At 56.3% G+C, this 23,889-nt stretch overlaps 1 protein-coding gene across 1 annotated transcript in view; it reads right to left on the bottom strand.

Moving 5' to 3' along the window:
- Positions 1 to 2,917: 2,917 nt before the first annotated feature.
- SDC3 (syndecan 3) overlaps positions 2,918 to 23,889 on the bottom strand; it is a 37,746-nt gene continuing 16,774 nt past the window's right edge. Inside the window, exons 2-5 of the mRNA XM_082397732.1 lie at positions 12,401 to 12,518; positions 10,147 to 10,760; positions 7,912 to 8,203; positions 2,918 to 6,948 (exon numbers count right to left, since the gene is read on the bottom strand). Coding sequence (XP_082253858.1) covers positions 6,782 to 6,948; positions 7,912 to 8,203; positions 10,147 to 10,760; positions 12,401 to 12,518 — 1,191 coding nt within the window. The 3' untranslated portion in view covers positions 2,918 to 6,781. The remainder of the gene's footprint in view (positions 6,949 to 7,911; positions 8,204 to 10,146; positions 10,761 to 12,400; positions 12,519 to 23,889) is intronic.

Genomic DNA, 23,889 nt, shown 5'->3' with positions numbered 1-23,889 from the left:
CTTCGTTGCTGCACGCGGGCTTTTTCTAGTTGTGGCGAGCGGGGGTTACTCTTCATTGCGGTGCGCGGTGCTTCTCATTGTGGTGGCTTCTCTTGTTGCGGAGCACAGGTTCTAGGCACACAGGCTTCAGTAGTTGTGGCTCGCGGGTTCTAGAGCGCAGGCTCAGTAGTTGTGGCGCACGGGCTTCGTTGCTCCGCGGTATGTGGGATCTTCCCGGCCCAGGGCTCAAACCCGTGTCCCCTGCATTAGCAGGCAGATTCTTAACCACTGTGCCACCAGGAAGCCCTCTGCTTTCTTCACTTGCAAAAACCAGTCAGGGGGCAGACCTGCACGAGGCTAAAATGAGCTAATGTGAGACGAGGCCGTCTCACGGTGCCTGGCAGTCAGTGCCTCACCCATCCCTTCTGCTGTCTGCTCTCTGGCCCAGCCTCCTTCTTCCCTGAGTGTGGATAAGGCTTGCAGCTCTGGCGGTAATAAACCTGGACCTTCGGTCTGTCCCAAGCCCACCCTCAGGCCAGCAGAGACAGGGTGGGCGGCGCTCAGAAGCTGAGCACACTCTGTTCTTGGGGCAGCTTGGCAGGAGACTGCAACCTCATGGGCCTCAGGAAACAATCAGCTATTCTTCCTCCTTCCCCCTCTGTTTGTTGCTCATCCCTGGGCCAAGGGGCCCAGAGAGAAATGCTCCAACTCCCAGCAGCTTCCAGCCCATCTGTACAACCTACATGGATGATTTCCAGGCATCAGCCTCAGCTCTGACAAGCCTCAGCCTAAGTCATAGTTCACTCCAGAGCTGACACCGATATTTTGATTTCTACCCAGATTCCTTGTCATTTACTCATTCAACAGGCAGCAGGCTGGACCCTGCAGATAATGACAGCAACAGCAACAACAACAATACGAATAATAGCCCAGTTATATAGCACCTACTGTATGCCAGGCATGGTTCTGAACACCACGCATATGAGGCAGGCACTATTAGCCCATTTTACAGGTGAGGAGACTGAGCACTAGGAGTCTGAATAACCCGCCCAAGGTCTCATAGCTAGTCAGTGGTGGAGTTGGGATTTGAGTAAAGGTTTGCCTGTTAAAGACTGATTGTACAAAGAGGGATTGAAGTCCAGCAGCTGGGTGCCACATATGCCAAGCTCCATGCTAGTTGCTTTCAATATGTTATCTCATTTAATCTTCACAAGAGTCTCCAAATATTGACCTTATTGTCCACATTTGCACATGAGGAAACAGGCTCAGAGAGGTACAGCATTGTGCCCAAGTGCACACAGCTGAGTCCACTCGACTCCAGGATCAGACTCTTTTTACTCTTCCAGGCTGAGAACACAATATGATGCAGGTCACTTGAATTCAGATGAGAAGGTGGTGGGGGCCCTGCAGGTGGGAAGATAACTCCAGGCTATAGGAACTCAGAGAGGATGGAATCAACTTCCAAAACTCCCTGAAGGAGGGACCATGTCAGGAGCTGGGACTTGAATGGTGGCAAAACCACCCCTCATATCATGGCAGGCTTCTAACTGGGGCCCAGGCCTCTGTGAGAACCTCAACATGGCGAGGCTGGCCCCTTCACCCCATTTTATAGCCGTGCAGCCTGAGACTGTCAGGGCACACATGGTCTGAGGTCCCACAGTGAGGACCCAGGCCTTGGGGCTCTGTCCCTGAATTGTCCGGCAGTGAGGGGAATGCTTGGTGGGGGGTGGTTGGAGGTGGTGGCTGAGGAAACACACCCCCGCAGACCAGTGTCATTACGTAGTCATGAGACCCTGGTTTTTAGCTCTCTCCCGAGTAGATTAAGTGCTCACCAGGATGGCACCTGGGGGCACTCAAGAAACTTTAGTGAAGGGAGGGCAGGATGGGTAGGATCTTGTACCACATCCAGGGGCCTCAGCCTCCAACCCACCCCAGAACCATCAGGACCCTGTGTGAGTATCACATTTTAAGATGAATAAATCTCTAGAGGACATGGAGAGGTTTCCTTTGGAGGAGGAAGGGTTTTGACCATGACACTCATGCCTGGAGCTATCCCATGGCAAGGGGGCAGAGCCCTGCGTGCCTCCAGAGGAGAATGAAGACCAGAGAAAGGAAACACAAGAGAGGCAGATTTTGGCTAAAAATAAAGGACTTCTCAACAGGCAGAGTGACCTGGTCCCCAGGATGCACCAAGCCCCTGTCATAAGAGGTGTGCTGGCAGGGGCAGGGAAGTCCCCCAAGAGGCACTGAAGAAGGGATTTCTACCCCAAGGGGCCCAGGGCTGGCTCTAAGGCCCTCCCAGCTCCATGACCCTGTGATCCCAGGAGATCATCTGGGCTTCCAGGCCACGGAACTCCTGTCCCGGGTTCGGTTCTGTCCCAACGCCATCATCCAAGACCCTGTGAGCTGAGGTTGACCGTGCCGAGTGTTCCTCCTCACGTAGTCCTTGGGGATGTTGTTAATGCTTACCCCATTTCTCAGGTAAGAACACTGAGCCTCATGCCAAGTAGCTCCTCCAGAGTCAGAGCTAGGAAACGTCACCTGGGCTTGAAACCAGGCCCTTCAGACCCCAAAGACATCTCACCTTGGCCAGTCCAGTTCCAATATCCTGCGGTCCCAAGATTCTCTCCTGTGGCTGGAAACTACAGTTCTTCTTCCCCTGGGGCTGGACCACAGGGCCCCCGGTGCCACCACAGCCTGGCACCGCCCAACCGCAGCGCCCACTCAGCCTCGCCGCAGTCAGCTCCATGGCCTCCCGAACACTCTCAACCTAGAGCAGCTTTTACCATAATGGTTCCCACGAGGGGCTGTCGGTCAATTTCCTTTGCTTGCTTCTCAATTTCATTTAAAGGGGGATGTGGCTGAGGCCCAAATGGGACTGCGGGCTGCCCCTCCCCAAATGACCTCCATGCTTATCTCACGCTCTGACCACAGTGCATCATTTCGGTTTAATTTTATTTCCTCTTATAAATGGGCACAGCACAGGAAGTGTTAAAAAAACAAACAAACAAACAAAATAAACCACAGTTCCTTCACAAGGCTGGGACAGGTGAGCACCCACAGTGGGGCAGGTGCCTTGGTTTCTTTCTCCAGTCTTTTTCCACCGCTTTTTCGTATTTAAAGTTTTGGCCATGAACTCAGGACAGGTATGGTTAATAAACAGGTTATGAGGGAGAGGAGGGGCAGGGAAGGCCTGGGGGAGGGAAGGACAAAGTCCCCGCACCCCAGGCCGGGTTCTTGGAGGGACCTGTACAGGAGAAAGGACGCACAGGAGGGACACTGTCTTCAGGGGGCTCTCCGGAGCCCCACTGCTGCCTACGAAAAATATTTACATGCATTCGCCACGCTGGGGCTGGTGCGCTGAGTTGCCTGGGGGGCACCCGGGGGATGCTGGGGCCATCAGCCCTTAGATGGCAACTCTGGGGCCCAGCCTCGGCATCTCTGTAAATCTGTACACAGTCTGTGGGCTTCTATTTACAGGCAGGAGGCCTGGGGAAGCAAGTCCAGGGTGGTGGCTGTCAGGAGAAGAAATTCAGGAGCGCCAAGTAGGCAGTGCCCACTCCTGTTACCATGAGGCAGAGGTGTGTCTGCTCCCTGTGCCCAGGACCCCATCTGTCCAGGAAGCCTGGACAGATGGCTTTGCCAACCCCGGGAGGGGCTGACCTGCCCGGCCCGGCCCCGGTGACCACCCATCTGCTTCCGAACAAGGCGACCAACCCTTCAGGGGAGGCATCCCCTCTGGCCCCCTGGGGAGACAGAGCTTGGGCTCTAGGAGTCACAGCTGAGGGGTGGCCCCGGCCCGCCTTGCACTCTCTGGCAGCTGAGGCCCCAGGGGCTGTCAAGCACACAAGCTCCCTCTTCCTCTGGAACTGGCCACGTCTCCCGGCAATGCCAGGGCCCTGCAGGACGCCCTCCCCATGAGCACCGGGGCGGCTGGGGACATATCTGGGCAGGGCCTGCACGCATCACACCACGTATCCAGGCAGGGTGAGAGCTCCAGCTCGTCCTTTGTACCGCCCACTCTGGGGCTGCTGCACTGGACTTGGGCTGGCTGGGATGGATTTGGGCTGATCGGACGGTGTGAAACTTCATGAAGGTAAAGCCTGGACATTTTTCTTGGTTCCAGGGCTCCATGAACGAGGCCCTCGGCCTCTTCTCGCAAATGCTAAGGACACAGAGAAAAGGCCGGTGCCAGGAGGCCCCAAGTTAGAAGCCAGCCCACAGAGCATGAGGAGTTAGGCCTGCTGGGGCCAGGCTGGACCCATGCAGCCCCTCTGAGCCCACTCCAGCCAGCCTACGCCCTGCTCAGCCGTCCTGTGCTCGACCCTGCACCCACCACGGGCTCCAGCCCCATGCCGAGGCCGTGCCCACTGCTGGGTCTCTTACCCCAGTCCCAGCATCCCAGAGCTCCCCTGGGTGGTCCAGATCCCCTCTCCTTCTTGCTCCCTGGCTTCTCAGCCTTGGCCTGCCCAGGCCTTCTCACCAGAGCTGCTGCCCCAAGACAGCAGCCCGCCAGGAAGCAGGGTAGAGGGAAGCTGGGGCTTTGGTCTCTCCTGTCCCCCAGCCCTTACACTCCAGGGATGACTGAGGCCAGGTCACCTCCAACAGATCGTGGGCCCAGGAGGCCTCCCCCTACTCCTGCCCCTCAAAGAGTGGGACCAGCTAGGTTCCTCACCAGCCTCTAGGCCCTGCCAAGGGGGCCTGCAGGTCTGAAAGATGGAGCCCCAGCCTGGGAGTAGGACAGTGGAAAAGACAGGCTGCAAAGCTCCCTGGACCTCACCCTCACCGCCTCAGGCACCCCCAGCCCTCACCCTGCACGAGTCTATTGCCATCAAGTCTTGAAAAGGGAACAGAAATAAAACCCGGGCTCCTGACTTTAATCTGGGTTGTCGGCAAGGGGTGGGGGTGTGAGGCCCAGACCATGACAACTCAGACCACATCCCTTGGCACCAAGAGGCCCCACCTAGCACACCCCCCATAGGAGATTTGTGACCCCACATTTAAAGTATCTACATAAGAGGCTCCATCTGCAAGGGTAACAGAGACAGGGGAGGCGGGCTGGGCCCTGTGACACCCCGACTCCAGCCTGCCCGCAGCCCTCGGCCTGGGGCAGTGCGTCTGGATGGGCTACTTCCAGCTGCAGCCAGGACAACCGCCAGGTTGTCTGGCCAAATGAATGGGCAGGTGTCCACAGGAGGCCCCCAGGGGCCCAGGGGTGGGGCTGAGGTGGACCCGGCAAGGCCAAAGGGAGAGGGTGCAGAGGGCCCAGGTGCAGGGCCCACCCTCGCAGGCACTTTGGAGGCTTGTGTCCTGGGAGGCAGAGTCGTACCCCAGCTCAGAGCAGGGGGGGATGTAGGGAGCCCAGGAGCCCCACCACATGCTCCCTCCCCACCTGGGGCCTTCGGTCCCGGGGGACCCAAGCCCCCTCCCCAGCCCAAGGCTGAATTCCGGGAACCAGCCTGCCTTCCTCAGCAAGTGGGGGACTTGCCCCCAAGCAAGCCCTTTGCAGGCTACAGAGAGGAGGGAAACAGGCAGGGTGAAGCCAGGCTCAGCAGGTGTGCAACGTCCTGAGGGGGCTTGTGGCAATGGCCCCCACACCGCACTTCATTCCAGGAAAGGCAAGTGTCCAAGTGTGAGAGCGGGGCTGTGTGGGTGAGACTGTGCAGCCACATGGGATTGCATCGGACTTGCCGGGGTCGGTGGCAATGTGGTTGGTGAGGGTGTTGTGAGGGCTGAGTGTGACAGGGCACCTCAGGGGACCCAATATGGGCTGATTGTTCTGGCCTAATGGCACCCTCCCCAGTGAGCCTGAAAGCTGGAGGCAACGTGTGTGGTGTCAGGTGTATGGGTGGGTGGGGGGTGGGAGGAGTGTGGCAGAGAGGGAGGCAGCCCACACCGTCACCACTGGGTAACGATGATTAGTGACTTGCATTGTCATAAGCATTTGGGGGCACGTAAGAAATGAATAAACCTCTTTGGAAGAACGTGTGTGTCTGTGACATGTCTGGATTGGCTGGGTGGTCAAGATTGCATATAATTTTGTCACTGCGTGCTTTTGTCTGTGTGTGACAATACGTGTGACCATGTGGGAGATAGTGTCTGTGCAGAGTCCACTCAGAAGGAGGTCCAAGCAGCCCAGCCCCTCCTCACCGGTGGCTGCCAGTGCACTCTCGGGAAGCCAATTCCTCAGGGGCAGACCGGGAAGGAGGTGAAACCTGTGGGTGCATGTGCATTGGGCAAGGGTGAGGGAAAACGACCCCACAACCCCAGAGAGGCCGGGACAATACAGGTTGGTGGTGAGGGGTACTGTCTCACCCAGGAAGGGAGGGGGCCTGGGACAGAAGCAAGAGGTTGCAGTGTCTTAATGATTTCAAGGGCTGAGTTTGCCAAATGCTTGTCCTGGAAACCAGCCTGAGTGCCTCTCTGCCCCCAAAAGGAAACCTCAGTCAGCCCCGTGGGGCCAGGTTGGGGCTTAAACCCCACCCCTTCTTCCACCAGCCTATCAGGAGTTTCCTTCCTCCTGTCCACCTGACATGAGGTCCTAAAGCCCCAGGCTGGTGGGGGCGGACAAGTGATGAGCTCATAAGGGCACAGTCTGGAGCAGATGGCAATGCCCCCTGTCCCTTGGGGAAGAGCTGTGTGAAGCTGGCAGTCTGGGCAGACCTTGGGAGGGTGGCAGAGATGAGCTGGGGCCAGGCTGTCTCCCAGGCCCAGTCCCAGTCCCAGGGTGGGACTGGTGGCTCCGGACCAGGGAGTGGGCGCAGGGGTGGCGCTGAGGCTACAGGGAGGCACTCTGGCTCCGCTAGGCGTAGAACTCCTCTTGCTTGTCGGGCTTCTGGTATGTGACGCTCGCCTGTTTGGGTTCCTCCAGTGTGTAGCTGCCCTCGTCCTTCTTCTTCATGCGGTAGATGAGCAGTGTGACCAGGAAGGCGGCAAAGAGGGCGCCCACCACCCCGCCCACAATCACAGCTGTGGAGGAAGAGGGCAGAGGTCAAGAGCCAGAGGCAGGGTGGGACGAGCTTAGAGCCTGAGGAGAGGGCAGAGGGCCCTGGGGGATGGGGGCAAGAGTTGGGAGAGGGCTGGGAATCTTGAACCTGAGACCAGAGTTGGAGTGAAGTTTGGAGTCAATGCTAAAACACCAGCACTGGCTGCCATTTACAGCCCTCACTGCAGCCTGGCACTGTTCTAATCACCTCTTCTCATCACATGAATGCATGGAATCTTCACACAGTGCTATGAGGGAGGTGCTGTGCTACGGTCCTCATCAAATGTAAGATGCCATCAATCAGAAGATGCTCCAGTATTTTATATACCCTTAGGATGGAAAAATCTCTGCCATCTAAACTAGGACACATCCCAACTGCAGAAGGGTTAACATATGAACAGATGTGCACTTAGAATTGATTAAGTGCAAAATGATTATCCCCATTCCACAGATGAGGAAAAGGGAGCCTGGAATGGTGAAGCACCTGCCCGAGGCCACACCGCTCCTAAGTGGGGAGCAGGGTTTGGACCATGAATCCAGAGACTCTTCAGGAGACAAGGCCAAGGGCAGGTCCTCAGGGCTGGCATCAAGGGTGGGAGCAGGTCAAACCAAGGATGGGGCCAGGGATTAGGATCCAGAGGTTGCGGTCCAGGAGGGGTGAATCAGCATGGTCCAGGGAAGCAGGGGTCAAGGGCAGAGTCTGAGGAGGGGTCGGAGGGTGTTGAGGAAAGTGCTGGAGGTAGGATGGAGGTCAGACCCTGGGATAAGGAAGGTCAGAAGAGGAACCAGAGGGTACGTCCTGGGGTCCCCGAGTCCCCAGCTTTCCCTTCCTAGGAAACTAGGCTCCTAGGAAACCCACACCCTACCCTCCCTCCTGAGTTCATAGAGGGCAAACTGAAGCCCCACCAGCTGCCCCCTCTGGGCTCCTCCCAGGCCCCAAGTCTCACCTACGAGCACTTCCTTCCGCTCCAGGATGCTCTTCTGGGGCAGCTGAGCCGCCGAGCTGCCCGAGTCGATGGCATTGTCCAGGAGGCTGGGGCCTGGGCGGGCACCCTTGGGCAGCGTCCCAGGTGGAGGTGACGGCTTGGCCGCAGCCCCACCCACAGCCACCACCTCATTGGCTGTGTCTGGCTGTGTGGTCTCTTCCTCCGGCAGCTCAAAGTCCCCACTGGGTCCCCCGCTCACGGGCACCTCTGGCTCATCCCGGATCGTGGTCAGGAAGAACTCTGGAGTTGGGGTCTGTAGGGAGGGTAGCATGACTCAGGAGCCAGGCCCCAGCACCCCCTGCCACAGTGCAGCCATACACACATGCACACAAGCCCACTGCCACCACGCCACTTCCCTGGTGGGGCTGACACTCAGTAAGCGTGCACCATGTGCCAGGCCCTGTGCTAAGCACATCATGGGCATTTTATCCTCACAATATCCTCATAAAGGAGGTATTATTACCCCCTAATTTATAGAGCAGGAAATAGGCCCAGAGAGGTTAAATGACTTGCCCAAGGACACACAGCTAGTAAGTGGTAGAAGCAGAACTAAAATCCAGATCTATCCAACTCCAGAATCTGTGTTCCTAACCACTATACTACACTGCCTCTATTCTCATCCTGGACACATCCCGGTCCCCATCCCATCTCCATTACTTCCTTCTCCAGCTGCCTTTCTAACAATCCTTAGGGGGTTCCTATCAGGGACTGCTGCTTGGGGACAGCTGGGTGCAGCTCTTAAATACGTGGGCCTGATCCTGGATCCACGTGCCTAGGGCAGGTGTGAGTCCCTTAGCCTGAAGGTCAGTCCAAGAGCACCACAAATCTCAATGGCTCCCACCACATGGAGGCAGGACCAGAGGTGGGATCATGGCAGGGATGTAGCTGCTTCACAAGTGGGCATGGAGAGCGTGGGTCTGGTGTCCAGGCCGAGGAAAGGCCGTGAGCAGAGGCTGCACCAGCAACCTGGTCTCAGTGCCCCAGCACTGTCTCCCCTGCCTGCCTGGCCAAGCATCTGTGAAACACCAGGTCGTCCCGAGTGCTCAGAGGAGCCAAGAGCAGGGCCTGCGTCCTGCTGGGGCCGGCTGGGGAGTCGGAGGGCCTGATGATGACCTGAAGGCAGCCCCGTAGCCTGAGGGCCCTCCTCTGTGAGGCGGATGCAAAGGGCTTTAATACCCCAATCAATGTCCCTACATGCCCTCCTTGCCCAGCTCACCCAGCAGGGACCAGGCTACTTCTGCCACCTCCTTGATCCCACCCATCCCGGCATTCCTTACATCTTCATCCTCTTCCCTTCAACCTCCCCATCCATAATACCCCGAACACACACACACACACACACACACACACACACACACCCCGAGGAGCTCTGGAGCTGACTGCCAGGTTCAAATCCTGACTCTGCCATTGCTGCCTGTGAAGCCTTGGAAAGGGGCCTCACCTTTAAGGGGGGATGACGGCAGTGCCACCCCGCGGGGTGAGGGTGAGGGTGAGAGGAGGTGGCACAGGTAACGTGTGCAGCACTGAGCCTGCCACCCAGGCAGCACTCCACGAACGTAAGCTGCAGTATTCCTCTCACACAGCCCCACTCTTAATCCCCCTCAGATGGAATAGTAACAATAACAACGATGATGATGACGATGAAAACAAGAGTGAAACTTTTAGCTTACTTAGTATTGCCAGGCACTGTTCTAAGCGCTTTGGATATGTCGGGAAACTTAATTCTCACAACCCTGTGATTTGCATTCTATTATTTTCTCCTTTTCACAGATAAGGAAACAAACGTATAAAAAGGATCAGTGACTTCCTGAAGGCACATGGCAGTGGAAGAATTCCAATCCAGGCTGCAAGGCTCCTGAGTCTGTGCTTTTAATCAGAACACACAGGCCCCTGGTCCCTCCCCACATCAACACTCCCATTCACCCAGCTCCTTCCCCATTGATGTCTTGTCCTAACATCTAAAGACCCAGGCCTGGTCCCTCTTCCATCCCTATCCACCTCAATCTCTGTCCTCGTCCTGTAACTCACCCCCAGCCTTGGTCCTCCGGCCTCATGCCTATCTCACCCTCCCCATCCCTGTCTGGCTCATCTCCAGAACCTCCTAGATCTCACCCCTGCCCAGCTCCATCCTCCCTCCCCCAGGCCCTGACCCACCCTCCTCTGCTCTGATTCCCTGTCCTTTCCCCACCCGCTCACCTGAGCCACCTCCGTGGGTCCAGGGGCAGTGGTCCCCAGGGGCAGGGTGCTCTTCTCAGGGATGTCAGGCTCCTGGGTGGTAGCTGGCCTGGGAAGGGCCCTTGGTCTGGAGGTAGCTGTGTTGACCAGCCTGGGTGTTGGGGCCTCTGTGTCCAAGACAGCCACTGTGGTGGGAGGTGAGGGTACCGCTGGGGTGGTGGCCCGGGCTGTGGCTGCCGTGGTCAGTGGAAGAGGCAGAAGCCTCCGTATGCCGGTGGTCCTTACGATGGAGGTGGTGGCCGTGGAAGGGGGTGCTGCAGGGATGCTGGGGGCAGCAGTGGCCACTGTGGCGGGCACTGTGGCCACAGCTGGGGTCCCTGTGGTTGTGGCAGCAGTGGTTGCCGTAGGAGTGGAGATGGTGGTGGCTCTCTGGCTGGGCTCTTCTGGGACCTCTGTCACCAATGGGGGGCTGGTGGCTGGCTCTGGGGTGGGGCGCTCAGAGGGGAGCTCTTCAAACGGGGTGTCCACAGGCTGGATGTCCATGGTGGGCAGTACCACGGGTGTGGTGGATACTGCCAGGGCCACATCTGGGCTGAACCGCATGGCTGTCTCGATGCCCGACTCCTGCTCGAAGTCTGGGGGGTGAGGAGGAGAGGAGAGAGCTAGGGAGCTGGGTGATTTGAGGAGCATGAGGATCCCAGGTAAGCAATAGCCATCAAGATGGGGGGCTCCCAACCCTCACACTTTGCATAATTTTCCCAGGACAAGATGAGGGAAAGGAGGAAGGCACAATGTAGCCAACGGTTGCCAGTTGGCTGATAGCTAGTGAATGTTCCCCAACTCTTCTCTGCCTAGCCAAAAATTCTAAGGGACCACCTCTTCCAGTAAGTCTTCCCTGACTATTCCAGCCCACCCAGCCTGGAGCTTCCAGCAGGTTGAATCCAGGCAGTGGCAACTCAGGCCCTACTGGCTGCAAATCTTGCTGGAGGTTGCAGGGAGGAGGGGAGGAGGGGAGTGGCATTCTGGGAAGAGTCAGACACGGGTACAACCTACATGAACACACATGGTGGGTAAACTAAGGCTCCCCCAGAGGCACAGGCAGAGAGCAGGAGGGAGAACAAGCCTCTCCCACAGAGGATGCTTGAGCACTCCGGACTCCAAGCCAGGACAAGTGAAGGGAGGGCCTCGGAAGAAAATGAGGAGGAGAGAGAGAGAGAGAGAGAGAGAGAGAGAGAGAGAGAGAAGCCACAGCAGCTCCCAAGGGCCTAAACTAGGCAGAGGAGGGGTGGGGAGGAGCCAGGGAGGTTTGGACATAGAGATGTGACCCATCGGGATGGATTTCATGAAGATTTCATAACTCACAAGAGGCTTACAGGAGTGGGCTAAAGTGGGAAGACTAGAGGCAAGGAGCTGTAGGTGCAGTTCCAAAGCGCACAGACCCCCTACCATCCGTTAGGCTCGTCCTGCCCCCTCAGGGGGCCCGATCTCAACACACACTCCTTTTTACTACCATTTTTAGAGCTCCTTCTCTGTGCCAGACCCTGATGTCTTAAACTGAAGCCTTCCAGAGGCTCTGAGAAGAAGGCATATTTATCACCATTCACAGATAAGAATAGACTGAGAGAGGGAAAACGGCTAAAGGTGGCACAGCTATTTAGTAGCGAAACTGGGATTCGAACTCAGTGTGCCTCCCTGATCTCATGCTACTCTATTGGCCTTTCTGGACAGGGCCCCGGAACTGGGTTGTCCCAGGCACCACTGGAGGCACCTGCCATCTTCCATCACTGCCCTAACCCTGCCCTTGGCCACTGCTGATTGGACAGAAGGGGGCCACCTGACCTAAGCTGAGCCAATCAGATGGTCTCTGCTGGGGATCGGCCACTGCAACTGAAAAGGGGCTACTGAGTTCCTCCAAGTGGTCACAACAGTACTGAAAACTGGGTTGCTGAGGGGCGTCTGTGTTCCCTGACAGAGGCCGGAGGTCTGCAGGGGACCCAAGCAGTGCACAGAGAGACGCAGAGACAGAAGCAGTGGGGAGCTGGGAGTGCTAGGCTCTGAGGCCTCAAGGCCCTGGTTCCACCCCAGGAAGAGTGGCCTGCCCTTCCTGTGCTTGAGGCCCATGAGCTCCCCCTGCCTGATCTCCCCCTCCCCTCCCCCGCCGTTTAACTGAGGCTGCGAGGGTTCCTCTTCCTTGCCATCACAGCCTCGGATGGGGTACTGGAGGCAGACTGGCATTGCTGACACAACACGCAGGCAAAGGGAAGGGGGTACTTACAGCCCGAGCCCGACCCGGAGTAGAGGTCATCCAGCTCATCATCGGGGAAGGAGTCATCGTCCCCAGAGCCCTCGAGGTCCACGGGCCTCTCGAAGTTCTCACTGCGCCAGCGCTGAGCCTGGGGAGGGCAGAGTCGGGCACAGGGCTCAGCACCTGAGGCCATCAGCCTGGACATGCCCAGAGGAACCACAGACACTCTCATGGGCCAAGTGACAATGGAGGGACAGCATCAGATGTGGCCTCCACAGGGGTAAACAGAGAGCCGAGGTAAGCCGGATTACCACTTCCTGCCTTGTTGGGTTGCTGTGAGCATGCAGCATGCTAATATGTGCTGAGTGCACCTCAAAGCAGCAGGTTCTCAGCCCAGTCAGCGTTACCCTCGGTGTGGCCAGCACCATCTGCCCCCTTCCACCGCGGAGAGCAGGGAGGCCCCATTGCCCCAGGTCACCAGAGAGCACGTGATACGACAAGATTCGGACTCTGCTAGGGACCCAAAGTCTCACACCTCAAAATCCCAAAGGTAGGGCAATTAGGCCCATTAGATAGACATGGGTGTTGAGGAGGTTTGGGGCTCAGGGAGGGAAGTACCTTGGATAAGCGGGGGAGGGAGAGAAGGGAGTGGGCTGCAGCCCTGGCCCTGGGTCCTCCCCAAAACAAAGTCAGCCCCCCTGTCTACACTCTCCCCAAAGTATCTCAATGCCGAGAGTCAGCTCAGAGCACGGATGCCACTTTCACTTCTGCCAAGGGTCTCCTGAGAGTTTGCAGGGGTGAGAGGGGCTTCTCCCAGGGTCCTGCTCTCCAGACCCAAAACTCCCCCAAAAATCAGAACCTGGGAAGGCCAGGTGCTGTGGCTCCTGGGCATGGACCATCCCTCCCCACTGCAACCCCGGGCTGAGAGCCAGCACTAAGGACATCCAAGACTGGAGCGAAAACCCCCAACCACACTTTTGACCCTGGATCCAGACTGAGCCCAGCCACAGTCCCTGCCCCCCGAGAGCTTACAGAGAAAGATGACCTGGTGCTCAGATCTAAAGGATTAGCACTTGGATCTTAAGCAACTGAAATAGAGAGAGAAAGGCATCTCAAGCAGAGATAACAGAATAAGCAAAAGTTCCGAGGTGGGGAAGTACAGCCTATGCCACCAGAGCTGGGACTGACAGCCTCATCCAGGGTCCCTCGGAACCCCTGCAATCACTGGATTCCTACCACCGGGCCCCTGTCTGTTCCTGGGACGTGCATGGTCTCTCCCGCCTCTTTCACTCATGCTGTTCCCTCCAAGAGAACACCCTTCCTTCCCATCCCCTTATCCTCCAACTTCCCACCAGCTAACTCCTGCTCCCCATCACTTCTTCTGAGAAGCCCTCCTACTTTGATCTTTCAGAGTATCCTGTGCTTCTGAATTCACAACTACCACTACTTGTGAGCTGTGCTGGCTTGGGTATATACTTTTTCTGTGACTGTTCCCACCCCCACTAAACTACACCTCGATGGAGGCAGGACCGTGTCAGACACACAGTAGGTATCAGGAAGTATCTGTTAGGAAACAGGTTTGGAGTTAGAGGATGTAATTCCCAGGGCAGGGGTGGGGCAGGGACAGGCCGGAGTTGAGTTTGGGGAAGCCCCATCACAGGCTCTCAGTGCTTGGCTGGTGACTTTTATCTTGGAAACTGGTCATGTTTTATCCTGACTGCACATCAGAATATTGTGAAAACAGAACTCGGCGGTTCAGCAGGTCTGAGGTGGAGTCTGAATATCACTACTGTTTGACTGACGTGGGTAGCCGTAGAAGGTGTGTGAGCAGGAGAGGGGCTGGATCGGCACTGCGATCTGTGCTCAGACTCTCACACTCCCACCCCTGACAGGCCCCCTTCTGGAGCTGCCATGGAGCTCGAGAGAGGATCCCAATCCTGGCTTCCGGCCCCGAGCCTCGACCACCTGCTCCAAAGCCCTACACAGGCCACGCAGGGCAGGAGGCCAGGGCAGGGAGCCAAGCGATTCCCCCCACCATACCCGTTACCGCACACACACACGCACACACACAGTCTCAAAATAATGAATTAATCAGTATTTACTTGCTACCAGTGAGTCATGGAGTGGAACAATTAGAGTAATTGCTCTGTGACTAATTGCTGGGTCTTCCTCCGTTTTAGACATTTCAGCAGCTACCATCCAACCTTCCCCAGCTCCCATCTCTGCTCCCACTTCCCAGAAGAACAGATCCCCAGGACCTGAGGTGAGGGGGCTAGAAGCTCCCACACTACCAGCCTCTACCACCTGGGCCAGCTAAGCTGGGGTCCCTTGGAGACTTTCTGCTCCATTCTTAGGCAAGTAGCCTGAAGCCAGAGACGTGCAGCAGGATGGGGACTGAGCAGGGATGGGGCTCTGACTGCCTCTCCTGGGCAGGTCCATCTTCACTGTCTCTCCATCCTTCCAGGCAGCCCAGGGAAGGCTGGAAGCCCTTTAGCTGGGAGGAGGGGTTCTAAGAAGTCTGTGGTCCCAGGAGAACCCCAAACTGGGGTAAATGTGGGGGCCAAAATAGGGTGTCCTCATGATTCCACAGTGACCAGCACCACACACCAGCCCCTAACACACTGCAAAGCCACACAAGCCTTTGAAATGACACACCCAGAGACATAGAAAGAACACATACAGACACACCCTGACACACACTCACCTAAAGGCAGAGAGAGGCACCGCGTGTTGGCATGCCTTTGGGTGCAAACAGGCACATGCATGGGGGCGGGCACTAGATGGGGGCACACACCGTGCAGCTCTGAGGCTCAGAGACAAGTATGGAACCTCCTGTGAACCCATCAGCCTCCACTCAGGTAGCTCTCACCTAGATACTATTCATCCCTAGCTCAGTAGCCATCGGCATGACAACCGTTACCATGACAACCATCTCCTCCATGCTAAGGACCAGGAGCTCCAGATCCCCACAGAGATGGGGGGGGCAGGAAAGGGAGAGATCATGGAAGAACAGAGAGAATGATGGGGGTAGGGGGAGACACTGGATGGGGACAGAAATGCAAGGACAGAGGGAAGCCAGGGGGTCAGAGGGGCAGTGTGGGGGGACAGGGAGGAGGGAGTGGAGGGAGGACTGGGTGTACGAGAGAAAGGGAAGGCAAGAGTGGGAGGCTGAGGGAGAGAATTCTCTCACATCTTAATTTAGCCTCACGCTCATCAGACAAAGCTGGGGAAAGGGCCACCTCAGTGATTTTCCAAACCTACATCCAAGAGAACATTCTTTCCAAACAATAAGCAGCCCCCAGATGGGGTAGAAGGGGTGATGGCCAACAACCCAGTCACCCCTGAGCTCACCCTGGGAAACTTAACACCGGGACACCTGAGACCTGGGGGGCGGGGGGTGGGGTGCATGATGCCATCTTGCCCAAACCCCCCCCCAAGTCTACTAAGTGCCAGCTGTACCCCTCCCTGGGGGACCAGGGCTCACGGGGCCCTCCCAGGAACACTACAGGGGTGCTCGAAGCTGCAGCTACCAGGGCTACAGAGAGGAGAGAGGAGAGAGATGGGGGGTGGGGAACTGAGCCTGGGAGGCAGCAGGGAAAGCCTCAGAAGTCACAAATGCCAGAGGAGGATGGTGAAAACAGCCTTTGACCCCCAAACGACCTCTCTATTTGCATAATTACATGCATAATTAGCATAATTATCCATGCCATTCCCTTAAAGGAGAACTGAACTCAAATGCCGGCCTCCCCCTGACCCTCAACGGTGCCCCCTCCAGGTAAACCACACACCCTCCCATGCCTGATAAACACATCTGCACACCCAACCCAAGTGTGCGCGCGCACACACGCACACACACCAGCACAGACGCATACACAGTCATGATCCACATTTACTGACCCTAACCTGTGTACCCACCACAACTCACAGACAACAGCCTGGCACATACCACCGTGGGCTCACCCGTTCACCGCCTCTCTAGATGAACACACAGACACACAGCTGCACCCCTCTCCTCACCTAACACACCCCACACAACGTCCGTGGGTTGTGGCACACACCAACCCTCCCCACGTCCAAGCATGCCCCCTGAGTCACATATCACTGCCCACATTCTCCATGGCAGCGACACCCTCGGACTCTGACAAAAACCTCACGACCTGTAAACAATCTTTTCTCACCCTCACATCCCCACACACCCCACACAGCCCGCTGCGGAGGCCCCTGCACCTTCTGCTTCCTGCCACCACCAGTCCCGGCCGCGACGCCCAGCCGGAGGCTCCCCCAGCAGTGGCTGAAGGTCTGAGCTCCCCCGGGGAGCTCCTAAGGGTCCTCAGGGGGTTCTAGAGGCCTCTGCCCACCACTACGGAGGCCCTGTCCCATGTCAGGCGCTGGAAGAACTCTACCTGCTCCACCGTCTTCAACCATCACAGCCTCCCAGGATTTTATTATCCCCACTTCACAGATGCAGGCACTGAGGCTGGGGTTTAGAGCTGAGACATGAGCACGGGTCCTTAGCCCCTGGAACCCTTGCTCCAAACACTCCAGGGTAGCTCCCAATCTGCTGCTCATCTGGGGTTCCTACACCTGTGACCCACAGCCCCTGGACAACCTCAGCTCAAAACTACCACCCCTCCACCCCCGCACACCATACACACGCCGGCACCCGGCAAACACCCCAAATGCTCCCAAATACCCACTCCTGCTCCCCACATGCTCCACCCATGCGTCCCTGAAAAAGCACCCACTGCACCATACATATGCCCCATCTCAGACACCCACCAACAGGCCCCTAACACCTGCATCCCACTCCCCTCCACACATGCACACCATGCACACACACCATGCACACTTTCCCTCTGGGGTATGTACAAGCACACCTACAATGCCGGGGTGAGACATGGCACCTTTCCCAATGGACTGGCACACCCCCTGCCATTTTTTCTCACTGCCCCCTTGCCACCATCCTACCTTGAGCTGACCCACAGCCTTGACCCAAAGAAGTACCTCAGGCTCTCTGAGCTGATGGGACCAGCAGTGACCAGAGCTGCCTGCCACTCACCCGCCCCCACCCCTACCTGATCCTCTGCATAGTTTTAGAACTGCTGGGATGGGTGGGTAACTTCCACTGCCATCCCTCTCCAGTGGGGTTGGGGGTGGGGGGGACATGTTCAGGTAGAAAGGCAGGGCATCTCCCTCCTCCCGCTCCCTCCTCCGGCCCCCAGCCTCCTTCCAAGCCCTCCTTGGAGACCAGAAGTCTGGGGTCTTTCATGCCCAGCTCCCTCCACCTGCCCACGCCCCCATCATGAGCCTTCCCAGAGAAACAGGATAACACAGAAGTTAAAGCCAGAATGAATCGGCTCCTCCCCTCACTACCCGTCGGACATCAGGCAAGCCACTGAGTCTCTTCGCACGTCAGTTTTCTCATCTGTAAAATGGGGGTGCTAATAACAGTAATGTGACTCATAGGGGTGCCGTGAGGATCAAATAAGATCATGCAGGTAACGGGCTGAGCACACAACCCAACACTGCGAGCTGAATAAATAAATGTAGCTGTGATTATTGTTAGGTACATGTTAATATTTCCATTATGAATTCTGAAGATTTTATCTCATTTAAGCCTCACCAACCTCCTGAGGGGAGAAGAATCAGGATGATTACACCCATGCTGCAGATGAGGCTATTAATGCCCAGAGAGCCTAAGTGGCATTGCCAAGGCCACAAAGCGGGGGAGAATGCAGAGAGAGAAAAAAGGAGAGGCTGGATGTGGGGAGAGGAAGGGCGAGCTACAGAAACAGGCATGGACACACAAATTAGGTCAGCTGTAGGTGGGCCAGGAGCCCAGCACCCTGTGCAGTGCTAATCATGCTGCAAAAACTAAGAATAAAATCAAGTATAATTAATTCTGTCCGAGCTTCCTTCCCCACATTAGCCAGTCTCAGGCTCCACTCTCCTGGTGACTGGAGGCAATGTGAGCAGGGGTTGGGAGCCCAGCTTCAGGTTCAAGTCCTGGGTTCAAGTCCAGCTCTGCTTACTTGCTGGGTGACTCTGGGCGAGTTACTCAACCTCTCTGAGCCTCTGTTTGGTTAAATAATGATATACTCTTCACGGAGCTGTCGTGAGAAACAAGTAAGATGATGCACCAAAAGCACTCCTGCTGCCCAGCACACAGCCGGCACTCAATAACCATTCGGTGGTCTTACCGTGGTACATTTTTCTCACCTTCAGGCCTGAGTGATGACTGAGTTCAGCTCTCCCTTCTTACAGATGTGGAAATTGAGGCTCAGAGAGGGGATAAGAGGGGCAGGTGGTGGGGAATTAGCCTGCCAAGCAGCACTCAGAGAGGTAAAGTGATTTGTCCAGCGACACACAGTGACTTAATACTAGCTCCCAGAAGCAGGGTGGTCTCGGCAGAGCCCTCTGGATCCCCACAGGCTCCATCCCCACCAGACCCCGTCCCCAAAAGGCCCTCAGTCCTGTGAGAACTCAGTGCCCCTCACGCTCACCAGCTCCAACCCGGAGACCCAGAGCGTCACCACAGGAATGTGGGCCGGGGCCAGGCTCTGGGCAGCAGGACAGCCAAGGGGGCTACACAATGGAGAGCCTGGACCGGGAAGGGGGACGCCTCAGTCTCCACCCCCTACCCATCCACAGCTGCCCTGGCTGGGAACCTAGCCCCCGCCACATTCACTGGCTGCCGGAGGGGTGAGGGGCACGAAGGCTGCATCTGCCAGGAAGGGGCCGCGGAGCCCAAGTCCCAGAGAGCAGAGGGGTCTGGAGGAGGAGCAGGGGGAGGAAGGGCTGAGAAGGCCCACCTGACAGACCGCCCCACCCAAAACAATCAGCAAAGCCCAGACACACACACTGTCACCGACTCACCCTCCCACCACCCTTATTCCAAATACCCACCCCCAGACCGTCCACAAGGGCAACTGAGAGGGCAGGAAACACCCCTTTGGGTCCATCCCACCTCAGCCAACTGCTCTGCAAGAGACATCCTGACAGCAGAGCCCTCCCTACCCCACACCTGTATTCCATCAGCTCCAGCCCACCACCCCCATCACCTTCGCCACTACCTGCCGCTGTGCTCCCACTATCCTCTCCAGAACCCCCCTCCCCATGGCGGCACTGCTCTCATCAACACTGGACAAGAAAGCTAGCACCATCCTGGCTCAGGAGGCCGCAGCCTCCCAGACCCAGACGAGCCCCCTCCCCCTTTCTCTGCACTTCCGTTGCCCCACTTGGAAATGAACCCGTTGTCAGCTTGGTGCTCTAAGTGCCTTTCTGATTTGGACACTCTGGGTGTCCAAGAATTCAGCCCTCAGGTCAAAGAGAGCCAGGGCAGTGTTATTTATAAGAGAGAAAAAGGGGAAATAACCTACATTCCCAATATCAGACAACTAGTTAAATAACTTAGGGCACAACCACAACATGGAATATTATGCAGCTATCAAGAACTGTGTTTTCACAAATCCACATTGTCTAAGTCATTAAAAGGCATAAATGCATAACCAAAGGCTTTTTTTTTTTTTTTTAACTTGTTTCAAAGAATATGCAAGGACAGGGGAAAATGTACACTCTGGTTGTCAACAGGCAATGCAGCAGAGCTGCTGATAGGATCATCCAAACAGTTCTGTCTCTCAATACCTGGGTGACCTTGGACAGGTACTTAACTCTCTCGGCCTGGTTTTCCTGGTAAACAAAGATAACAATAGCCACCTCGTGGGGTTCACTGTAGGAGACTTCGGGTGCCCACACATTAACGAACTGCTCCATAAATGTTGGCTATTAATACTATTATCATCATTAAGTTTAATAATAGGTTATAAAAAAAATACGTAGAACTTGATCCTATTTTAATGAACTCAATACCAAAGTGTATTTCTAAACACTGAATTCTAAGGCTAAAGGTTCCCAGAGGCTCTCTCTGGGTGGTGGGATTACAGGTAGTTTTTCATTTTTTACTCGGGACCTGTTTGTATTTTCCAAACTTTCTACAATAAACTCAAGAGTACTTTTGTTATGAGAATTAGCACGCTCTTTCTGAGTCCCCATGCCCGCCGTGCCCTGGTCTCTGAAACTCCTTGGCCCCTTCCTTCTGCTGAGACCCCACTAGGGCTGGTCGTGAGTTATGAGCAAACAGAGGAACCAGCAGGAAGGAAATGAACACAAAAGCCTCCAAGGGAGCTGGCAGGAGCCTACGTAGCTGCACCTCACTGCAGACTGGCTGGCTCCCCCCGCATTCACCGGCTGGCCGCCACGGTTGGCTTACAGCGCCCAGACACCTCGCCCACGGGCCACCCACCAGCTTCTTCCATCAGCCTAGTTCCCGGCCCACCAGCCCCGCTGGCCCCAGCCAGGGTGCAGGCTGGCCACACTACAGCTGCTCACCCTTGTCACCTATACCTGGACAGAGGATGGCAGCGCAACCCTGGGAAAACCAGCCCTCTCCTCAACTCAGGGCTGGGGCATCCCCGCCCCGCCCCCCACTGTCACTGCTCGGTCCATCCCAGCCACCTGCCCTCTAGCATCACCCTCCCGGCCACCCTGACTCACACTGCTCATTTATTCCTGTCCCCAAGGCTGTGTCTGAGAGCAGGACCACCCACTGAGGCCCCCCGACTGCCCAGCCCCCATGCTCCTCCCACACTGAATCCTTTATGGATTCCTTCCAGGCCTTGCACATGCTGTTCCTGCTTCCTGAACACCCTTCCACATCTCTGCCTGACCAGCACCTACTCCACCAGAAAGTCAGTACAAGCAATATCTATCTATTAAGCACCTACTGTGTACCAGGCACTATTCTAGACACCCGGTGACCCACAGTCAACAAGACAGGGATGTGCTCAGGAAGCTCAGGCAGCTCAAACATTGCTTCCCCTGTGAGGCTGCCGCACGCCAACCACCCGCCTGTTCTGAAGCCCCTTCTTGGGGACTCTGCCTTCACTGTGTTGTCATTTACTGGGGAAGGAGGGGCCACCAACCATCTCCCGTCACTCCAGTGGGCCCCTTCTACCAGATTCTCATGGAATGCACTTGGCCACCCTGGGAAGCAGGTACTACTGTCCCCACCTATAGATGAGGAGACTGAGGAGGCTGTTAAGCCACCAGTGGGGACACAGCAGGATTTTTTTTTTGTAGAAGGCCTGGGGCCGTTATTCCCTGACCATGAACAACCGTTACAGCTCCCACAGAGGGAGCACTCACTATATGCACATGGCCCCATTTCTCTTCACAAACATCTTACTGGTGAGGGATTACTGTCCCCATTTCACAGATGGGCAAACCAAAGTTCAGAGAGGTGAAGCAACTGGCCCAAAGTCACACAGCAATGGAGCCAGATTTGAACCCCTGGATTAGCTGAACCCTAAGGACCATGCTCTGCATACTGTAGCACACACCCACTCCCAGTCCTCACCAGTCTCCCCCACCAGGAATTTCCTCAAGGAGGGGGTGGTGGCAGCTTCAGAGTCTACACACCACCACCCCACCCTCCCCAACACCCTGCACAGAGACAGACAGAGAGATGGACTGTCTGGGAATGAGAAGAAATGGAAGACAAGCCCTGTTCCCATGACAGGTGGCCCGGTCCCGCTGAGCAGCCCCACCCACCACCCCATGACTCACCAGCAGGTGCCCCTGGGATTGAGTCTCCAGGCTCTGCAACCATCCCTGCCAACAGACTCAGCAAGGGCCCACGTTTCCCAGAACAACCCAGTGTGGGGTTAGATGTTCTGGTCCTGGCTTCCAGAGAGCCCTAGTCAAGTTCCTTCACCTCACTGGGCCTCAGTCTGCCCACCTATGAAATGGGAATGATGATTCCCAACACACCAAGACACCATCTGTGACATGCTGAGCAGTTATTAGGCAATTAGTAAGTACTGGGGCGTGACTTGGAGTCCCTACTCAAAGCTCACCTCCTCAGAGAGGCCCTCCCTGACCACCAAATCCATCCACGTGACCTCCCCACACACCCCATCACTGTCAACACCAGGCTTACTCCTCATAGCTCACCACTGCCTGAAATTAGCTTGTTTACTTACTTCCTTGTCTAATGCCTATCTCCCCCTCCAACAGCTCCTGGTGGCAGTGACTGGGACACAGTCGGCCTCCATCAATATTTGTTCAGTGAATACTGTGAATGGGATCACCCTTACAGACCCACATTACCTACTTTTCTAATCACTATGTGATCCTGGGCAGGACCCTGTCCTCTGGCCTCAGTCTCCCCATCCAAAGTTCTCTCTGGTCCCTCCAAAATCCAACCAGGGCTCCAACTGCCCTGGGAGGAGGGAAGAGAGGCTGAGACTGATCCCAGCAGTTTTTCATAAAACAACTATGCAAATTATGTACAAAAACATGCAAGACAATAGGTTCCCAGCAGAGCCTACAGTTCTGGCCACTTTACAACCAGGCCTGGGCTGGAAGGACAGTAGCATTTACTGAGCACCTACTAAGCGCCAGGCCCCTTACTGATAGGACCAGGTGAAATGGGCCTCCTTACTCCATAGTCTCAGGCCAGGCAACTTGCTGGAGGTTACAGAGAGCTCAGCTGGTGAGTCAAGATGGAGTTAAGGGGAGCAAGGCATTACCAGGGGGGGACTGGTAATGGGGAAGGGTCTGGAAGAGCAGAGAGAGACCCAATGCTGTGTGTCTGGTTCTCATCCCACAGGATAGGACCTAAGGAAAGGCAAGCTCAAAGGGCACAGGACACCTCTGCCAGATCTTAGGGGCCACCTGAAGCCAGGGGCAGAGGCCCCAGAGACCTCACCAGCCCTGGGGTTCTGCTGGGCCTCCAGGAAACCAGACAGACCCTGCTGAGTCAGCCCGAGGCAGGCCCAGTCCTTCTAGCTGTGCTGGGACACCACACAGCTCTCCGTCCTCCCCAAAGCCTCCCCAGGCACATGCTAGGCACACACCCTGAGAACACACAACACACACACACACACACACACACGAAATGTGCCCATCTGTGTGTGAGTGTGTATCCAGGCTCAGCCTCCTGAGGAGTCCGGCTGTGGTCTCCCTCACCCTCCCGTTTGCTAGGTTATTTATAACCAGCACAAATTCACAAACAGTGGAGATACAACTCCCCACCCCAAGACTATTCTGCTGGCTTCTGAGCTGCTCCATTTCGAGGGATAGAACAAGCCAGACTCAGTATGAGTCACGGGGGCCTCCAGGGCCACCACCACCATCACCTAGATGCGAAACTGAGGCATAGAGCAAGGAGTCAGAAAAAAACTGGAGGAGGGACTGGCGGAGGCCCCAGAGGCTTGCCTAGGGTCACATTCACCTCCAAGGCCACCTCCAGCACCAGATAACACTCTCTGAGATACAGGGGCAGACGGATGCCCCAGCCCTCACCCTCATGTCCTGCATCCTGGGAGACAGGTGGGACCTCGCAGTAAGCAGGAGCTCTGAAGCTAGATTGCCTGGGTCCAAATCCCAGTACTGGCCCTCAGCGGCTGTGTGACCCTGGGCAAGAAAGTCCACCTCTCTGAGCCTCATTTTCTTCTCCT

Source organism: Balaenoptera borealis (genome assembly GCF_965194805.1).
Source record: "Balaenoptera borealis genome assembly, chromosome: 1".
NCBI lineage: Eukaryota > Metazoa > Chordata > Mammalia > Artiodactyla > Balaenopteridae > Balaenoptera > Balaenoptera borealis.
The sequence above is the reverse complement of the archived record's forward strand: the minus strand, read 5'-3'. Positions and strand labels throughout refer to the sequence as shown.